Below are 17,525 nucleotides of genomic sequence, written 5' to 3'. Positions count from 1 at the left end.
GTGGAGGTGTGGAAACCAAAGTGCAGGTACTCAAACATGGAGTTCCGGGAAATATGAGCACAGATTTGAGAAATTACAAAATATTCAAGGACTTAGAGGACGAAAGGGAGATTGGAGATGGGCCGGTAGTTTGCAAAGACATGGATGGTTGAAGATTGTTTTATTGAGGAGGGGGGCGGTGGCAGATTTGAAGAAGAGAGGTACAAGCCCTGAGGAGATAGTCAGTTAACTTTCCCTCCTGGCTACCAAGACAGCAGGAGGTGGGTCTCATGGACAAGAACTGAGGAGAGAATCCAGAGAAATATGCAAGTTCAGAGCTAGGACAGGGGAGGAATCTTACGGGAGTTTTGGCCTAACTGGTTAGGAGAAGGGAGGGGTACAGCAGGGGCAGCTGATGGGGTGGTCTCAATCTTAGCGAAAAAGTCATCCCTGAGCTCCTCGCATTTGGAATTAAGGGTGGAGATGACAACAGGGAAAAGCTTCAGTAGTAGGTTTGCAATCGAGAAAAGAAGTTGAAGGTTATCTTAACATTCAAAGATGATTCTGGAATAGTGAACATTTTTGGCACACAAGGGCAGGACCCAAGTGTGCTTAATGTGGTTCAGCCAGGTCTAGTGGTGAATAGTTAAAAAAATTTGTTTGCTGTATCCATGTAAGTCTTGGACATAGGACAGTAGAGATGAGGATGAATGGCCATGGTGAGAGAGAGTGATGGATTTAATGTGGACTAGAACATCAAAGGTAGAGGAGAAGGTTGAGCCAAGCAGCAGCTATCAGAAAATGTCATCGTAAATGGATGACTGAAGGCTCAATAATTGAGATTTTGAAAGTGCAGTTGTAAGTGAATTTGGAGAGTTTTTTTCCATGGGTAGACAGAGACAGAAATAGATGTGGTAGAGGAAAGGAGCTTATGGGTAGAGAGCGTTAGAAGGAAGTGGTCAAAGATGACCTTATCAATTGACACAACAGAAATAGCGGGGACGCATAAGGTGGTAAGAGCAAATGGTTTGTGAGTTTTTATGGAGGAAGAGATTAAGGAAGGATTAGAGGACAGTGAACTTAGAAGAGAGAGAGCATAATGAATTTTGATGGAGGTTGAAATCACTGAGAATGAGAATTCACTCAGTACAGGGGCTGAGGGAAGAAAGCACTAAAGATACCTTGGTGAGTGAATATATTGTTCAATATAGGTTCCCAACCTGCAGATCTTCCTGGCAGTTCAAACTCTGCAAGGATTTTTGATATTGTCAATTATATTCATTTTCATTGAACTTGGTCATATTGAATGGTGGAGCAGGCTGGAGAGGCCGTATGGTCTACTACTGCTCTTATTTCTTATGTTCTTAAATTTGCATGTTTTATTTACCCTCCAATTGGATATCAATCTAAATTCAGTTCCTCAAGACCACTGTCACAGCTCTGTAGATGTGGCTTGAATCAAATTTGTATTGAAATTCTTTTAAGAGGCACTGGAGAAATATTCACTGCAAAAATAAAAACATTTACAAGGATGGTACCAAGAGGATGTAACTACCAGGAAACACTGCATATGCTGAGGCTTTTATCTCTACAATAGAGAAGGCTGAGGTGAAACCTAGTGGAGGTCTTTCAAATTATGAAGGTGTTTGATAGGGTTAACATAGAAAAGATGTTTCCATTTGCACGGGAGTCCAAAACTACAGGCCATGAATATAAGATATTCGCTAATAAATCCAGTCAGGAAGTCAAGAGAAACTTCTTGACCCAGAGAGTAGTGTGAATGTGGAATGCACTATCATAGAGACTAGTTGAGGTGAATAGTGTAGATGCATCTAAGGGGAATTTAGATAAATATATGAGGGAGAAAAGAATAGAAGGATATGTTGTTAAGGTGAGATGAAGGAGGGCAGGGCGAAGACTCGCGTAGAGCATAAACAACAGGATAGGGGCAAAATGGCCTGTTTCTGTGATGTAAATTCCATATTATTTTAAATAAATTTTAAAACAGGATAATTTATTCATCTTTCATGTGTAAAATTTGTCACTTTCCATGTTCAACACTCCAAACTGCTGCAGCATCACTGAAGAACCAACTCCAGAGATACCCAAGACAAAATTTATGCTTATTTCATTTCAATTTTATTGTCAATCACTAACCATAACGTTCCGCTCCCTGGCCAGAATGCTGTTGCTTCCTGTTCCCATCCACACCAAACTGCAATCACCACTGAATTTGAAAAGTCAATATCTTCAAGGCAGCTATGGCAAAATGACTGTGAGCAACAAGCACCTCAGGTTTCAAGTTTCCTGGCTACATCTATATCAGAAATCAAGGGCCTTTTAACCTCATCAAGCAACAACATGATAATAAACCAAAAGACAACAACCATCAAGTCTGACTCTCCCATTTTTAATCATGATTAAACACACCACTTGTAATTGGTAATTCTTATGGGGAATACCTATTTCTCTGAAATTGCAGCAATTAGAATTTGGTAAAATTATTCACTCAACACTGAGCAAGTATTTGACTTTTAGCTTACTGGATATCATAGAATCATCTATAACATGAGGAGGCTATTGGCCCATAGTGCCTGCACTGGCTCTCTAAAAGATCTATGCAATTATCCCCAGTCACCCCTGCTGTTCTCCAATAGCCAATTCTTCCTTCTCGAGTTTGTATTAGATAGAAGTACATCCAATCCCTTTTGAAAGTAACACCCCACACGTTTTCAGACAGCGCATTCCAGATCATGACAGCTTGCTGTATAAAAAAAAGTTCTCATCTCCCCTCTGGTTCTTTTGCTAATTATCTTTATTGTATCCTCTGCTTACTGACCCTTCTATCACTGGAAATAGTTTCTCTTCATGATGCAAACAAAACCCTTCATGATTTTGAAATCTTTATTAAATCTCCGCTTAACCTTCTCAGCTTTAGAATGATACAGCACAAAAGGAGGCCATTCAGCCCATCATGTCTGTGCCAGTTCTTTGAAAGAGCTATCCCAATCCCCCTGCTCTTATCCCATAGCCCTATAATCTTTTCTGCATCATGTATTCATCCAATTCCTATTCCACCTCTCTTTCACACAGCGCATTCTAGATCTATTTTTTTTTCTCATGTCACCTCTTGTTCTTTTGTAAGTCTGTCCTCTGGTTACCAATCATTCTGCTATTGGAAACACTTTCTCCTTACTTACTCTATCAAAGGGTTTTGAACATCTTCATCAAATCTTCTCTTAACCTTCTCTGCTCTAAGGAGAACAATCCCTGTTTCTCTCATCTTTACATGTAACTGAAGTCCCTTATTCCTGATACCATTCTAACAAATCTCCTCTGCATCTGTTCCAAGGTCTTTACATCCTTCCTAAAGTGTGGTGCCCAGGACTGGACCCAATACTCCATCTGAGGCCTAATTACTGTTTATACAAGTTTAACATAATTCTTGCTTTTTCACTCTGCCTCTATTTATGAATATAAGGAACCCATAAGTCTTTATACCAGTCTTCTAAATTTGTGGCCTTTCACACACAAAGACTTATGTATGTATATCCCCATTTCTCTCTGCTCCTGCCTCCATCCTGTACTAAGTATACACACTTAATCCTTTAGAATCAACTATTGTAATTGTGTGAAAGAGTTATTGGAGCAGAGTACATGATGGCTGCAACAGTTAGGAGAACAATCCCAACTTCTCTAGTCTCTCCACATAACTGAAGCGCCTCATTCCTGGTATCACTCTAGTAAACCTTCTCTGCACTGTCAGGAAGATATAATAATTTTCATAATGTTATTGGAATTTATTGTAGAGTAATAGTGGGGTCTGTGTCTATGGGGGTAGGTGTACGTGTGTGTGCGTGTGTGTGTCAATTGAATTAAAGGCAACTGGTCTGAAGGCTTTGATGTAAGAAGATAAACTAGGTTTGAAATGCTAAGTGGGTAAACATTGGTGAAGTTTTACAATGTGAGGTGTAAAGGGAACATTTGCATTTTTAAATAAACCAGGGTAGCTTGAATTCAAAAGAGGGGGTGAAATGTTACACCTAGCCAGAAGAAGTTAAGATACACTGTTTATTTTTCCCAACGATTACTGGTAAAATTAGTACTGTGATAGATTTTTATTATTAGAGAGGTAAAGTCCAAAGACATAGTGAAACAATGGGAATTTGCATTCAAAGGGGAAAATATGTATACAGGAGAGAAGGCTGTGTGTAAGGGCAGGCCTTTTAAGATTTTAATTTTAAGTGTGAAAAGCTTCAGACTGCTGTCTACAAGGAACCAAAGCTGAGGAAAACTCACGTTGAATTTGACTGTCCAGGGTGTGTGCTTTGCCTGGGTCTGTTTAAATCTATGTCTTTTACTGTTGCCTGAACAGAGGTATAACTGGGAGTTAGATTATTCAGGGGAGCTAGGAATTATCATAGTAGTAATTTGTAGACCTATGTATGTGCTTAAAATCATTTCTTCTGTTAATAAATGTTTAATTTAGTTTTGGTGGTCTTATTACTACTGAATTCAAAGCACGCTTCTCGAAATAAACATACAAATTGCAAAACAGTTATGGCAGTTGTTTCAAGTTTCGGTTTGAGATTTGAGCAGCTTAGCATTTACAATCGGCTGTGCCATAACATTACCCTCTCCAAGGCCTGGACATCCTTCCTAAAGAGCAGTGCCTAGAATTGGGCATAACAATCCTGCTGAGGCCCAATCAGTGACTCAAAGACTTAACGTAACTTGTCTGCTTTTGTACCCTGTACCTCAATTTATAAAGCTCAGGATCCCATGTTTTTACTCTCAAGGATGAAGATATCAAATTATCCAGTCAATTTCCTAGATTTTGATACAGAATCCCATTCATTTCAATAAACATCAGACATCACTTTCAAGGCCCTTGCCTGAGAGTTACACAACGGAAAACAATTGACAACATACTTTCTTTCAACTGAAATGTTTTAAAAGTATCATTTTATGGAAAAGCAATATTGCTATTTGAGAAAATGCCAAGCCTGATTCAAGCATGCAAACAGAGAGAAATGTATATTTTCAGTATTCCAAAAATGTTGCAGCTCTCATCAGGAAGTTTAACCGCACACAGTGTTAAGACAATACTCCAATTCTTAGCTCCCGCCACTGTAGTAAATTCTGTGCCCAAACGGATACAGTTGTTTGATTATCAACAAATTGTCAGCTCTTGGTGTTCACATTTATCAGTTCTCACAATCAGATCCAGTTATCGGTTGGAGGAAAGAAACAAAGCATCCTAAAAATGTTCCATTTCACTCCATTTAACCTTGTTCCAGCTTCTCTTGTAATTGCTCGCTGTCTAGTGGCTCATGAGGCAGCCTATTTTGCCAATGTGTTTCCATCCAGCAGATTGTATTGTTTCTATAACAGGGGCACCCTTTATGTGGACAGGTATTTAGACAAACCAACAAGTCCCTGGAAGAGGACTGGTTAGATGTGATATGGGGATTGCTACATCACTCCCATCGGGATCAAAGAGGGGTTGTGGGGCGGAGGGGGAGAGGGTACATATCCTGCTGGATGTCAACCCAGTATTCAGAAACCAGAAATCTCATTGCCACTTGGCAATAGTGTATGTAGTGTTTTTCCTTAGTACATGACAGATACAATAACTTGGGAGCAGTAAATCTGCAATAGTAAATCTAGGCCTTGAACTTACACGGTGATACTAGAGTATGAACGTGTGCTGATAATGGAATTCCTCTGATGACCATTTTAACAATGGTGTTAACTATGAAAACAAATAACTTGCTTCATTTTACCCAATATGCTAAAAATGTTACCAATATTTCACAAAAAACAATATTTAGCCTATGCTGGAGAAAGAATGGGTAAATTATACCTTTAGGACAGTGAATTGCATCTACAGGTTAACAACAAAAGTAACGTATATTTATGTAGTGCCTTTAATGAAATAATGAAATAAAATACCTCAAGGTGCTTCATAGGAGCATTATAAAGCAAACTATGACATTTATGATTTGGCATAAATAGCAAGAATTTGAGTTCTAATTCTAACTAAACCTTGATAGTGGTTAGGCCTCTGCGAGAATACCGCGTTCAATTCTGGGCACCACACTTCTAGGAAGGATAATAAGGCCCTAGAGAGTGAGCAGAGGAGATTCACTGGAATGGTACCAAGGATGAGGGACTTGAGTTACGTTGGGAGGCTGGAGAAAGATGGCAAGTCTGACACTGAAATGTCAACCTGGATTTTGGAGCTCAAGCCTCTGGTGTGGGACTTGAACACCCAATGTTCTGACTCCAAGGCAAGAGTGCTGGCAACTGATACATAACTGACACTGTGAACTGTTGCTTCAGCCGTCGTTTTAATAGCTGTATATCACAAAATGGAAGGGAAGGAGGAGCTCAGGAAAATTACAATCACCAGAGACGAGGTATTGGGCAAACTGCTGGAGCTGCAGACTGACAAATTCCCAGGTCCTGATCGATTTCATCCTCGGGTCTTGAAAGAAGTGGGTAGTGAATACTTGATGTGTTGGTTTTAATTTTCCAAAATTCCCTAGATTCGGGGAAGGCCCCATTAGATTGGAAAATAGCAGGTGTTAACTCTTTTATTCAAAAAGGGAGGGAGGCAGAAAGCAGGAAACTACAGGCGAATAGCTTAACATCCGTCATAGGGAAAATGTTAGGAGCTATTATTAAAGACATTATAGCAGGGCACTTAAATGAATTCAAGATAATCAGGCTGAGTCAAATTGGTTGTATGAAAAGGAAATCATGTTTAACCAATTTATTGGAGTTCTTTGAAGGAATTACATGTGCTGTGGATAAAGGGGAACCGGTGGATGTACTGTACTTAGATTTCCAGAAGGCATTTGAGAAGGTGCCACATCAAAGGTTATTAAATAAAAGCTCATAGTGTAGGGGGTAACATATTGGCATGGATAGAAGATTGGCTAGCTAACAGGAAACAGAGGGTAGCCATAAATGGGACTTTTTCTGGTTGTCGAGATGTGACGAATGGTGTGCCACAGGGATCAGTGCTGGGGCCTCAACTTTTTACAATTTATATAAAAACTTGGATGAAGGGACAGATGGTGCGGTTGCTAAATTTGTTGACGACACAAAAATAGGAAGGAAAGTAAGTGGTGAAGATGACATAAGGAGGCTACAAAGTGATATAGATAGGTTAAGTGTCTGGGCAAAGATCTGGCAATGGAGTATGACGTGGGCAAATGTGAAATTGTCCATTTTAGCAGGAAAAAGAGTAAAAAGTAAGCATATTATCTAAATGGTGAAAGGGTGCAGAGCTCTGAGATTCACAGGGATCTGGGTGTCCTAGTGCATGAATCACAAAAAGCTAGTATGCACGTACAGCAAGTAATTAGGAAAGCTAATAGAATATTATTGTTTATTGTGAGGGGAATTGAATATAAAAGTAGGAAGGTTATGCTTCAGTTGTACAGGGCATTAGTGAGACCATATCTGGAGTATTATGTACAGTATTGATCTCCTTATTTAAGGAAAGATGCAAATGTGTTAGATGCCATTCAGAGAAGGTTTACTAGACTAATTTCAGGAATGGGCATGTTATCTTACGAGGAAAGGTTAGATACGTTAGGCTTACATCTACTGGAGTTTAGAAGAGTAAGAGGTGACTTGACCGAAACCCTTAGGATCCTGAGAGGTCTTGATAGAGTGGATGTGGAGCAGATGTTTGCTCTTATGGGAGAATCTAGAATGAGGGGTCATGGTTTAAAAATAAGGCATTGCTCATTTAAGACAGATGAAGAGAAATGTTTTCTCTCAGATGGTCTTGAGTCTTTGGAACTCTCTTCCTCAAAAGGCAGTGGAAGCAGAATCTTTGAATATTTTTAAGGCAGAGCTAGATAGATTCTTGGGAAACAAAGGGGTGGAAGATTATCGGGGTAGGCAGGAATGTGGAGTGGAGGTTACAATCAGATCAGTCATGATTTTATTGAATGGTGGAGCAGGATCAAGGGGCCAATGGCCTACTCCTGCTCCTAATTCCCATGTTCATATGCAACCAAGGTAAGATGTCTGGAAATGCAACTCCCCTGATGCTGGGAATAGCAATGCAAACATTAAGATCATAAGAAATAGAAGCAGGGGTAGAGGTTATGCACTTTGGCAGGAAGAATAGAGGAGCTGAACATTATTTAAATAGAGAAAGACTGCAGAAGGCTGCAGCACAGAAGGATTTGGGAGTCCTTGTGCATGAATCCCAAAAAGCCAACATACAAGTTCAACAGGTAACAGGGAAGGCAAATGGAATGTTGGCCTTTATTTCAAAGGGAATGGAGTATAAAAATAGGGAAGTTTTGCTAAAACGATACAAGGCAATAGTTAGACCACACCTAGAATACGGTGAACAATGTTGGTCCCCTTATCGAAGGAAAGATATACTGGCATTGGAGGTAGTCCAGAGAAGGTTCACTAGGTTGATCCTGGGGATGGAGTGATGTACTCATTGGAGTTTGGAAGAATGAGAGGCGACCTTATTGAAACATATAAGATTCTTAGAGAGCTTGACAGGAAGGATAGTGAGAGGTTGTTTCCCCTTGCGGGAGAGTCCAGGGCCAGAGGGCATAATCTCAGGGTAAGGGGGTGCCTATTTAAAACAAGAGATGAGGAGTAATTTATTCTCTCAGAGGGTAGTCAATCTGTGGAATTCTTTACCGCAGAGGGCTGTAGAGGCTGGGTTGTTAAGTATATTCAAGGCTGAAGTAGACAGATTTTTAATCAGTAAAGGAATCAAGGGTTATGGGGAAAAGGCAGGAAAGTGGAGTTGAGGATTATCAGGTCAGCCATGATCTCATTGAATGACGGAGCAGACTCGATGGGCCGAATGGCCTACTTCTGCTCCTATGTCTTATGGTCTTATTTACAGAAAAGATAAATCCAATACAGCTTTTATCCAAAAAGGTGCAGTTGAACACTGCGGATTCCACATGTTGGGGGAGTCCAAAATAAGGGAACATAAATATAAGATAGTCACTCATAAAATCCAGAAAGGATCGTGTGCAGCATAAACACCAGCATACCAGCCGGGGTGAACGGCTGTCCTGTATATTCCATGTAATGTTCATTTATTTCCTCGTAAATGACCAAATATTCAATACTGTTGATGTTCAAAAGAAATTTTTTTATCTGGTGAGTGCTGAGAATGTGGAACTTCCAATGACATTGAGTGGCTGAGGCAGATAACAGTTGAAGAGTAGCTAGATAAGTACATGAGAGAATACGATAAGCTGATAGGGTGAGATGCAATAGGTGAGAACAGACTTGGTTTGACAATAAACACTGACATGGATCATTTGGGCTGAATGGCTTGTTGAAAATTTCATATACTTCAGTAAATTCACAACCACAATACATCAATCAAGCATCCAACACAACTTTGATAACCTTCAAAGCAACTGACGTAAAATTAAAACTACAGCAAAAGGATTATTTTTAAACAAAGGACATTGGTAAGGGGAAGAGTACTTACCAGTCCACTCAAGGCCAAAATCCATATCGTGGTACTGGACGTCAAAAGCTACAAAGTAAAACAAAACATAAGTGGTGAACTGCAGATGAACTACAAATGCAAGCCTTCCTTATCAATACTGTATCAGTAATTGCTATTTTTTTTCTCTTCAAAACAGACTAAGATTAATGCTCATGGTAACACGAAGAAAATCAGAGAGACATGTAAGGTACTAGGGGAATTTAATTACACAAATATTGATTGGGATAATCTTAGAGTAAAGGGAAAGAGGGGAGGAATTTCTGAAATGTGTTCAGGAGAACTTTCTTGACCAGTATATTCTTGACCCAACTAGGAAGGAGACATTTCTGGATTTGGTGTTGGGGAATGAGGTGGGCCAAGTGGACCAAATGCCTGTGGGAGAACACTTGGGTAACAGTAATCACCTTAACATAAGGGTTAGATTCGTCATGGAGAAGAGCAAGGGGCAATCTAAAGTAGAGCTGCTAAATTGGAAGAGAGCTAACTTCAATGGGATGAAAGTGGATCTAGCCAAGGTAAAATGGAACCAAAGACTGAAAGGAGAAACTATAACAGGGCAATGGGTGATCTTTAAGGGGGAGATTTTTCAGGTACAGGCTAAGTACATGCCAACAAGGTAGTGGACCCAATGCCAGGGCTTGTTGGATGACAACAGAGATAGAGAACATGATGAAACAAAAAAAAGGGTGTATGATGCAAGCGAGAACCAGGCCCAATACAATAAGTTGAGTGGGGAAGTGAAGAAGAAAATAAGACTGGCAAAAACAAAATATGAGAATAGAATGGCAGTTAAAATAAAAGGGAATTCAAAAATCTCTTGCCAGCATGTAAATAGTAAGCGGGTAGCAGAGGCATGGTGGGACTTATTCGAGATAAAGAGAGTGATATATGCTTAGACGTGCAGGGCAAGGCTAGAATACTTAATATGTACTCTGCATCAGTGTTTACTAAGGAAAAGGATATTGATAAAATATAGATAGAAGTGGAGAGGGCAGAAGTAATAGGTGGTGTGAAAGCTATTAAGCAGGATATACTAGAAAGGCTAACTATGCTGAGAGTGGAGAAGTCATCTGGTCCGATGGCTTGTACCTCAGGTTGCTGAGAGAAGTGGGGTGTGGGGTGGGATTACCTAAATCTCCCAATCTTTCCTGGATCCAGGAGAGGTACCAGAGGATTGGAGAGTGGTAAATGTGACACCCTTGTTCAAGAAAGGGTTCTGTCTGCTCAGTTCGCAAGCATGACCCCGAGCTTTTGGTTGCTTGGCATTTTAATTCTCCACCTTTTCTGTTACATTCACATTTCTGTCCACCACCTGCCGCAGCGTTCCAGTGAAGCTCAACACAAGCTCAAGGAACAGCACCTTACCTTCCGATTAGGCACTTTACATCTTTGTACTCAGTACTGAGTTCAACAATTTCAGACTATGAACTCTGTCCTCCATTTTGATTCTATGTTTTTTTGCCATGTATGCTGGTCTTAATCTTGTTTTTCATGTTTTTGCTTTCAGATAGAGCTGTTCATTATTCTGCCATTCACACTCACTCTGGACAAATGCTTTGTTTCTTTACTACAACCATTGCCACTTCCTTTGCCTTTTATTCCATGACATCTTTGTCATTTAATCTCTCCTGCCCTCTACCCTGTCCCAGACCTTCCTTTTTGTTCTTCCACCCCCTCCCCCCTTTCAACGGGCATGAAACCCATCACATTTCTACCTCCCTTCAGTTCTGAATAAGTCATTCGACTCGAAACGTTAACTCTGTTTCTCTCTCCACAGATGCTGCCAGACCTGAGTATTTCCAGCATTTTGTTATTATTTCAGATTTTCAGCATCTGCAGGATTTTGCTTTTATATAAGTAGCAGATGGAATTTAATACAGGGAAGTGTGAGGTGATGCATTTTGCCAGGAGGGATAGGGAGAGACAATACAGATTAAATGCCACAGTTCTAAAGAATGTGCAGGGACAGAGGGACCTGGGGGTGCATGTACATAGATCTTTGAAGGTGGCAGTACATATTGAGAGAGTGCAGGTTAGCAAAGCATATGGGATCTTGGGCTTCATAAATAGAAGCGTTGAGTACAAAAGCAGGGAAGTTATGCTGAATATTTTTAAAGCTCTGGTTAGGCGACAAGTAGAGAATTGTGTCCAGTTCCCATAACACATTTTAGGGAGGATGGGAGGGTCCTTAAGAAGTTGCAGAGGAGATTCACCTGGATGGTCCCAAGGATGAGGGATCTTAGCTACAAGGTTAGATTAAAGAAGCTGGAGTTGTTCTCCTTGGAGTAAAGGAGGTTGAGGGGAGGTTTGATAGAGTTGTACAAGATATTGACAGGTTTAGATAAGGTAAACAAGGAAAAACCGTTTCCATTAGTTGGTGGGACAAGCAATAGGGGATTCAGGTTTAAGGTTTGGGAACCAGATATGGCAGGGGATGAGGGGAAGAACTTTTTTTATGCAATAAGTAGTAATGACCTGGAACTCGCTGCCTACGAGGGTGGTGGAAGCAGAGACGATCAATAATTTCAGAAGGAAATTGGATGGACAGTTGACTTGTAGGGCTACGGGGATAGAGCAGTCGAATGGAACTGACTGGATTGCACTAGAGAGAGCTGGAATGGACTTGATGGGAAAAATGTCCTCCTTCTGTGCTATTATAACTTTAATTCTTGGGATCAGGCCAATTCCACATTGAGAAAGGAGCAAACTATAGGGAGAAGGATGGGATCAAGCTGGAACTTCTTGTTCAGTGGCTATTTTGAATCTGAGTCATCAATGATCAAGTTGCCAATTTGGCACTTGATGAATCCCACTGGCCTCCTGTGTGGCTCACAGTTTGTAGGGATGGAGGAGGTTACAGGGATAAGGAGGGGTGAGGACATGGAGGGATTTGAAAACAAGGATCCGAATTTTAAAATGGAGGCACTGCTGGACTCTTAAACCAATGTTGGTCAGCAAGCAGAGTGGTGATAGGGAATGGAACTCTGTGTGAGTTAGGACATGGGCCAGCAGATTTTTGGATGAGCTCAAATTCATGGAGTGTGCAAGGTGTAATAGTGCAAGTAAGAAAAGGAATGACAAATGAAATAAAAGACTGGGTGCTGTTAAAGAGAGAGGGAAGTGAAGATTAATCTTGAGGCTGGGTGGAGAGGATGGATTTTACACAGTAGTGACACTAGTGGTCGGTGAGGTGTAGTGCACCACTAAAGAGATATCAGTGATCATGAGTGGATGTGAAATAGGATGTGTGTTTACCACCTTACATGCCTCAGCATTTCATCAGTCTTTCCACTTAACAAGCTATGTACAGAACCTGTTTCTTCAATATTTCTATCAACTGTATCATTCCACTCAAGAACCCTCCTGGAGCTACCCGCTTTTATTCAGTATATCTCTTCACTTTCTCCGATTGTACCAATATGACTACACTTTCTCGTTTTCCAGATCTAAAGAAGGGTGTGTGCACTTGAAATGTAAACTCTTCACAGAAGCTGCCTATCCTGCTTTATGTTTCACTTTTGATAAACACTTTGTTTCTTTAAAGTGTGAAACCGTCTTTCACAGGGTGCATGAAAATGCACAAATAATTTGTCCTATAAAGGAGAATTCTGGGTGGCTGAGAATTCGGTGAAAGCTGAAGAACTGAGAGAAAATGGCAGGTAGGGAAAATGAGGGACTGAGAGTCTCTCTACTACCAACAGGCAAATCAACGCCATTATGAGACTTACTCATAATATTGATATTACCTACGTAGGCACCAGTTCAGCATTTTGATCATGAAAGAAATTTATATTGAGGAACATCAGTCCAAATTTCAAATCAAAACACATTTTCCCTTACCAACATGCCACTGTTATAATCGTATACATACCTGTAGACCCACAATGTAGACCAAGGTTTTGTTTGTTATGGAAAACCTGCCCAGGATTTGCGTCACTTGAACACTTGGAATGGAGAAGTAGAAAGGCACGAACAGTGCAAAGATGGGGCCCAGACTAAGAAGAAGGAAGAAAAATAGCCACATTAATTTTTTTTTTCATTCATTCATGGGATGTGGTCACCACTGCCCAGACCAGCATTTATTGCCCATCCCTGATTGCCCTTGAGAAGGTGAACCACCTTTTTCAGTACCAGTGGGTGGCTTGGTAAGCCATTTTGCAGGACGGTTAAGAGTCAACCATAATGCTGTGGGCTGAGAGCTACATGTAGGCCAGACCAGGTAAGGATGCCCTAAAGGAGAGGTGGTGGCATAGTGGTATTGTCACTGGACTAATAATCCAGGGTAATGCTCTGGGGACCTGGGTTCAATGGTGAAATTTGAATTCAATAAAAAAAAGACTGGAATTAGAAGTCTAATGACGACCATGAAACCATTGTCAATTGTCGCAAAAACCCATCTGGTTCACTGATGTCCTTTAGGGAAGGAAAAATGCGACTTCAGACCCACAACAATATGATTGACTCTTAAATGCTAGCAAGCCACTCAGTTCTCAAGGGCAATTAAGGACGGGCAATAAATGTTGGCCTAGCCCATGAACGATTTTTTAAAAAAGGTGCATTGGTGAACCAGATGGGTTTTTACGACAATCCAGCAGTTTCATGGCCACCATTTGTGACGCTAGCTTTTTATTTCAGGTTTTTTGAATTGAATTTAAATTTCACAGCCAGTGGGGTGGCATTTGAACTCATGTCTCTGGATGTTGCAGGTTTCTGGATTACCAGTCCACTAACGTAACCACTATGCAACTGTACCCACATCTAAATTCTAAAGATCACAGAATCATGGGAATTTGTGTCAAATCTTGCACACTTTAACAATTTTCCACAAGCATTTCACTAATATTTACAATAGAAGCAGATAAGTATTAATATACACTGAACAGCTTTCTAAAGGCATTGGGGTAGGTTTTCACCTTCACAGCATGGGTGTTAACCTTGCCGACGGAATCACACCACACCCTTCAAAGAACTCATCTGATGTTACTTCTGTTGACGCAAATTTAACGAAAATTAGATGGGTTATGACCTGAAAGAAGTTTTTAAGATAATGAAAGGAGTTTGAGAGGGTAGATGCAGAGATAGTTCCACTTGCGGGCCAGTCCAAACCTAGAAGAAATGAGATAGTCACAAATAGTGACTAGCGCTGAGAATGAGGAACTCACTACCAGAGGGATTGGTTGAGGTGAATAGCAGTTAAGGGGAAGCTAGATAAGCATGAGGGAGAAAGGAATAGAAAGATATACGGAGAAGAAAAATGGAGGAGGCGGCTCGTGTGGAGCATAGAAACTGGCATGGGCCAGTTGGGCCGAATGGCCTGATTCTGTGCTGTACTTTCTATGTCATTATTTTGTTTTTGTAAATTTGTGCTGACTTGAGTAAATAATGGTGTTATTTAATCAGAAAGTACCCAAGCTCAAAAGACCATAACAATAAACAACAAACATAATACAAAACACAGACATGGATCTAACCATTGGTTTAAATCATTGAAACCATCATAGGAACATAGGAAATAGGAGCAGGAGTAGGCCAATCGAGCCATTGAGCCTGCTCCGCCATTCAAACAGATCACAGCTGATCATCTACCTCTTGCTCCATTTTTCCCACTATCCCCATATCCCTTGTTGTCATTAGTATCCAGAAATCTATCAATTTCTGTCCTGAACATGCTTAATGACTTGTCAAGAAGATATAATCATTCTTATAATGTTATTGGAATTTATTGTAAAATAGAGTAATAGTGGGATGTGTCCGTGTGTGTGTGAGAGAGAGAGAGAGACTTAATTGAATTAGAGACAGCGAGTCTGGGTGCTTTGATCTAAGAAGATAGGTTAAATTTGAAATGTTAATTAGATAAACATGGGGAAGTTTAGAAACATAGGTATTAAAGGAACATTTGCATTTTGAAATACACCAGGCTAGATTGTTTTCAAAGGAGGGGTGAAATGTGTCACCTAGCCAGGTGAAGTTCAGAAACGGTCTGTTTATTTTTCCCAAAGATTAATGGTATAACTTAGTGTTATGAGAGGGTTTTATTATCATAGAACCATAGTGAAACAATGGGTATTTGCATTCAAATAGGAAGATATGTATAAAGAAAGAGCAAGGGCTGTGTGTAAGAGAAGGCATTTTTAAGATCTTACAAATGTGTGAAAAAGCTTCCACCATCTATGCCTCAAGCTGCTGTCTTCAAAGGACTGAAGTTAAGAAAACTCACTTGGAAGTCGACTTGTTCAGGGTATCAATGTTTCTTTGCCTGAGTTTTTTAAAATCTATGTGTCTTACTGTTGCCTTAACAAAAGTGTAACTGGGAGTTAGATTGATTAGGAGATTTAGAAATTATCATTGTAGTAATTTGTGGATCTTTTTATTTATTTAAAGTCATTTCTTTTTTTAAATTCATTCACGGGACGTGGGCTTCGCTGGCTGGGCCAGCATTTATTGCCCATCCCGAGCCGCCCTTAAGAAGGTGGGAATGAGCAGCCTTCTTGAACCGCTGCAGTCCATGTGGTGTACGTACACCCACAGGGCTGTTAGGAAAGGAGTTCCAGGATTTTGATGCAGCGACAGTGAAGGAACTGTGATATATTTCCAAGTCAGGATGGTGAGTGACTTGGAGGGGAACTTCCAGGTGGTGGTGTTCTCAACTATCTGCTGTCCTTGTCCTTCTAGATGGTAGTGGTCATGGGTTTAGAAGGTGCTGTTGAAGGGGCCTTGGTGAATTCCTGCAGTGCATCTTGTAGATGGCACACACTGCTGCTACTGTGCATCGGTGGTGCAGGGAATGAATGTTTGTGGATGTGGTGCCAATCAAGCAGGCTGCTTTGTCCTGGACAGTGTCAAGCTTCTTGAGTGTTGTGGGAGCTGTACTTATCCAGGCAAGTGGGGAATATTCCATCACACTCCTGACTTGTGCCTTACAGATGGTGGATGGGCTTTGGGGAGTCAGGAGGTGAGTTACTCGTTGCAAGATTCCTAGCCTCTGATCTGCTCTTGTAGCCACACTATTTATATGGCTAGTCCAGTTCAGTTTCTGGTCAATGGCAAGCCCCAGGATGCTGATTGTGGCAGATTCAGTGATGGTAATGCCATTGAAAATCAAGGGACGATGGTTAGATTCTCTCTTGTTGGAGATGGTCATTGCCTGACACTTGCCACTTGTCAGCCCAAGCCTGGATATTTTCCAGATCTTGCTGCATCTGGACATGGACTGCTCCAGTATCTGATGAATCGCAAATGGTGCCAAACATTGTGCAATCATCAGCGAACATCCCCACTTCTGACATTATGATGGTAGGAAGGTCATTGATGAAGCAGCTGAAGATGGTTGAGCTGAGGACACTACCCTGAGGAACTCCTGCAGTGACGTCCTGGAGCTGAGATGACTGACCAATAACCACAACCATCTTCCTTTGTGCTAGGAATGTTTAATCTAGTTTTGTGAAAATCTATAAGACTTGGAGATTTTATTACTAACGAATTCGGGGCACGCATCTCAAAATGTATACAAATTTCAAAACAAGTTGTGGCAGTTGTTTCAAGTTTCTCTCTGGGATTTGGACAATTCAGAATTTACCATAGGCTGCGCCATAACATAGTTGGGGGCTCTTTGCGGGATATATTTGAAATTCCATGATTTTTTTTGGAGTTGGCGACCCTTAAGGTTCCGAGTACAAGAAGCACTTTGAATTCAAGAGTCGGGGCGCGATTTCTTGTAGTGGTGAGACTGCAATATGGCTTTTGCGGTTGCTCAGAGTTGTTTGGGATTGAAGTTATAACTTTGGCTGGTTTACAAAATGTAACTAAAGTTACTGGAATTGGCAGGTAAATTACAATTGGGGTTACCTGCGGGGATTAAGAAAGCAGATATAACTGAAGGTATAGCACAGCATTTAAAGTTGGAAGTAATACCTGACACTAGTGAGTCACAGCTGGAGGTAGTGCGACTTCAGTGTGAAATGAAGAGGCTTGAATTTGAACAAGCAAAGGAACTGAGAAAACATGAATTGGAGGCAAATGAAAA

The 17,525-nt window shown here is 40.7% G+C and overlaps 1 protein-coding gene across 2 annotated transcripts in view; it reads right to left on the bottom strand.

The window, feature by feature from the left end:
* The window catches only part of ubac2 (UBA domain containing 2), a 211,731-nt gene that overhangs the window by 85,846 nt on the left and 108,360 nt on the right, over positions 1–17,525 (bottom strand). For both annotated transcript variants that reach the window (XM_078546034.1, XM_078546033.1), the window contains exons 5-6: positions 13,374–13,497; positions 9,482–9,529 (exon numbers count right to left, since the gene is read on the bottom strand). In XM_078546034.1, the coding sequence (XP_078402160.1) occupies positions 9,482–9,529; positions 13,374–13,497 (172 nt within the window). The remainder of the gene's footprint in view (positions 1–9,481; positions 9,530–13,373; positions 13,498–17,525) is intronic.

The sequence above is a fragment of the Cetorhinus maximus genome, chromosome 7 (genome assembly GCF_964194155.1).
Source record: "Cetorhinus maximus chromosome 7, sCetMax3.hap1.1, whole genome shotgun sequence".
NCBI lineage: Eukaryota > Metazoa > Chordata > Chondrichthyes > Lamniformes > Cetorhinidae > Cetorhinus > Cetorhinus maximus.
This window is presented reverse-complemented; position numbering and strand designations above follow the sequence as displayed.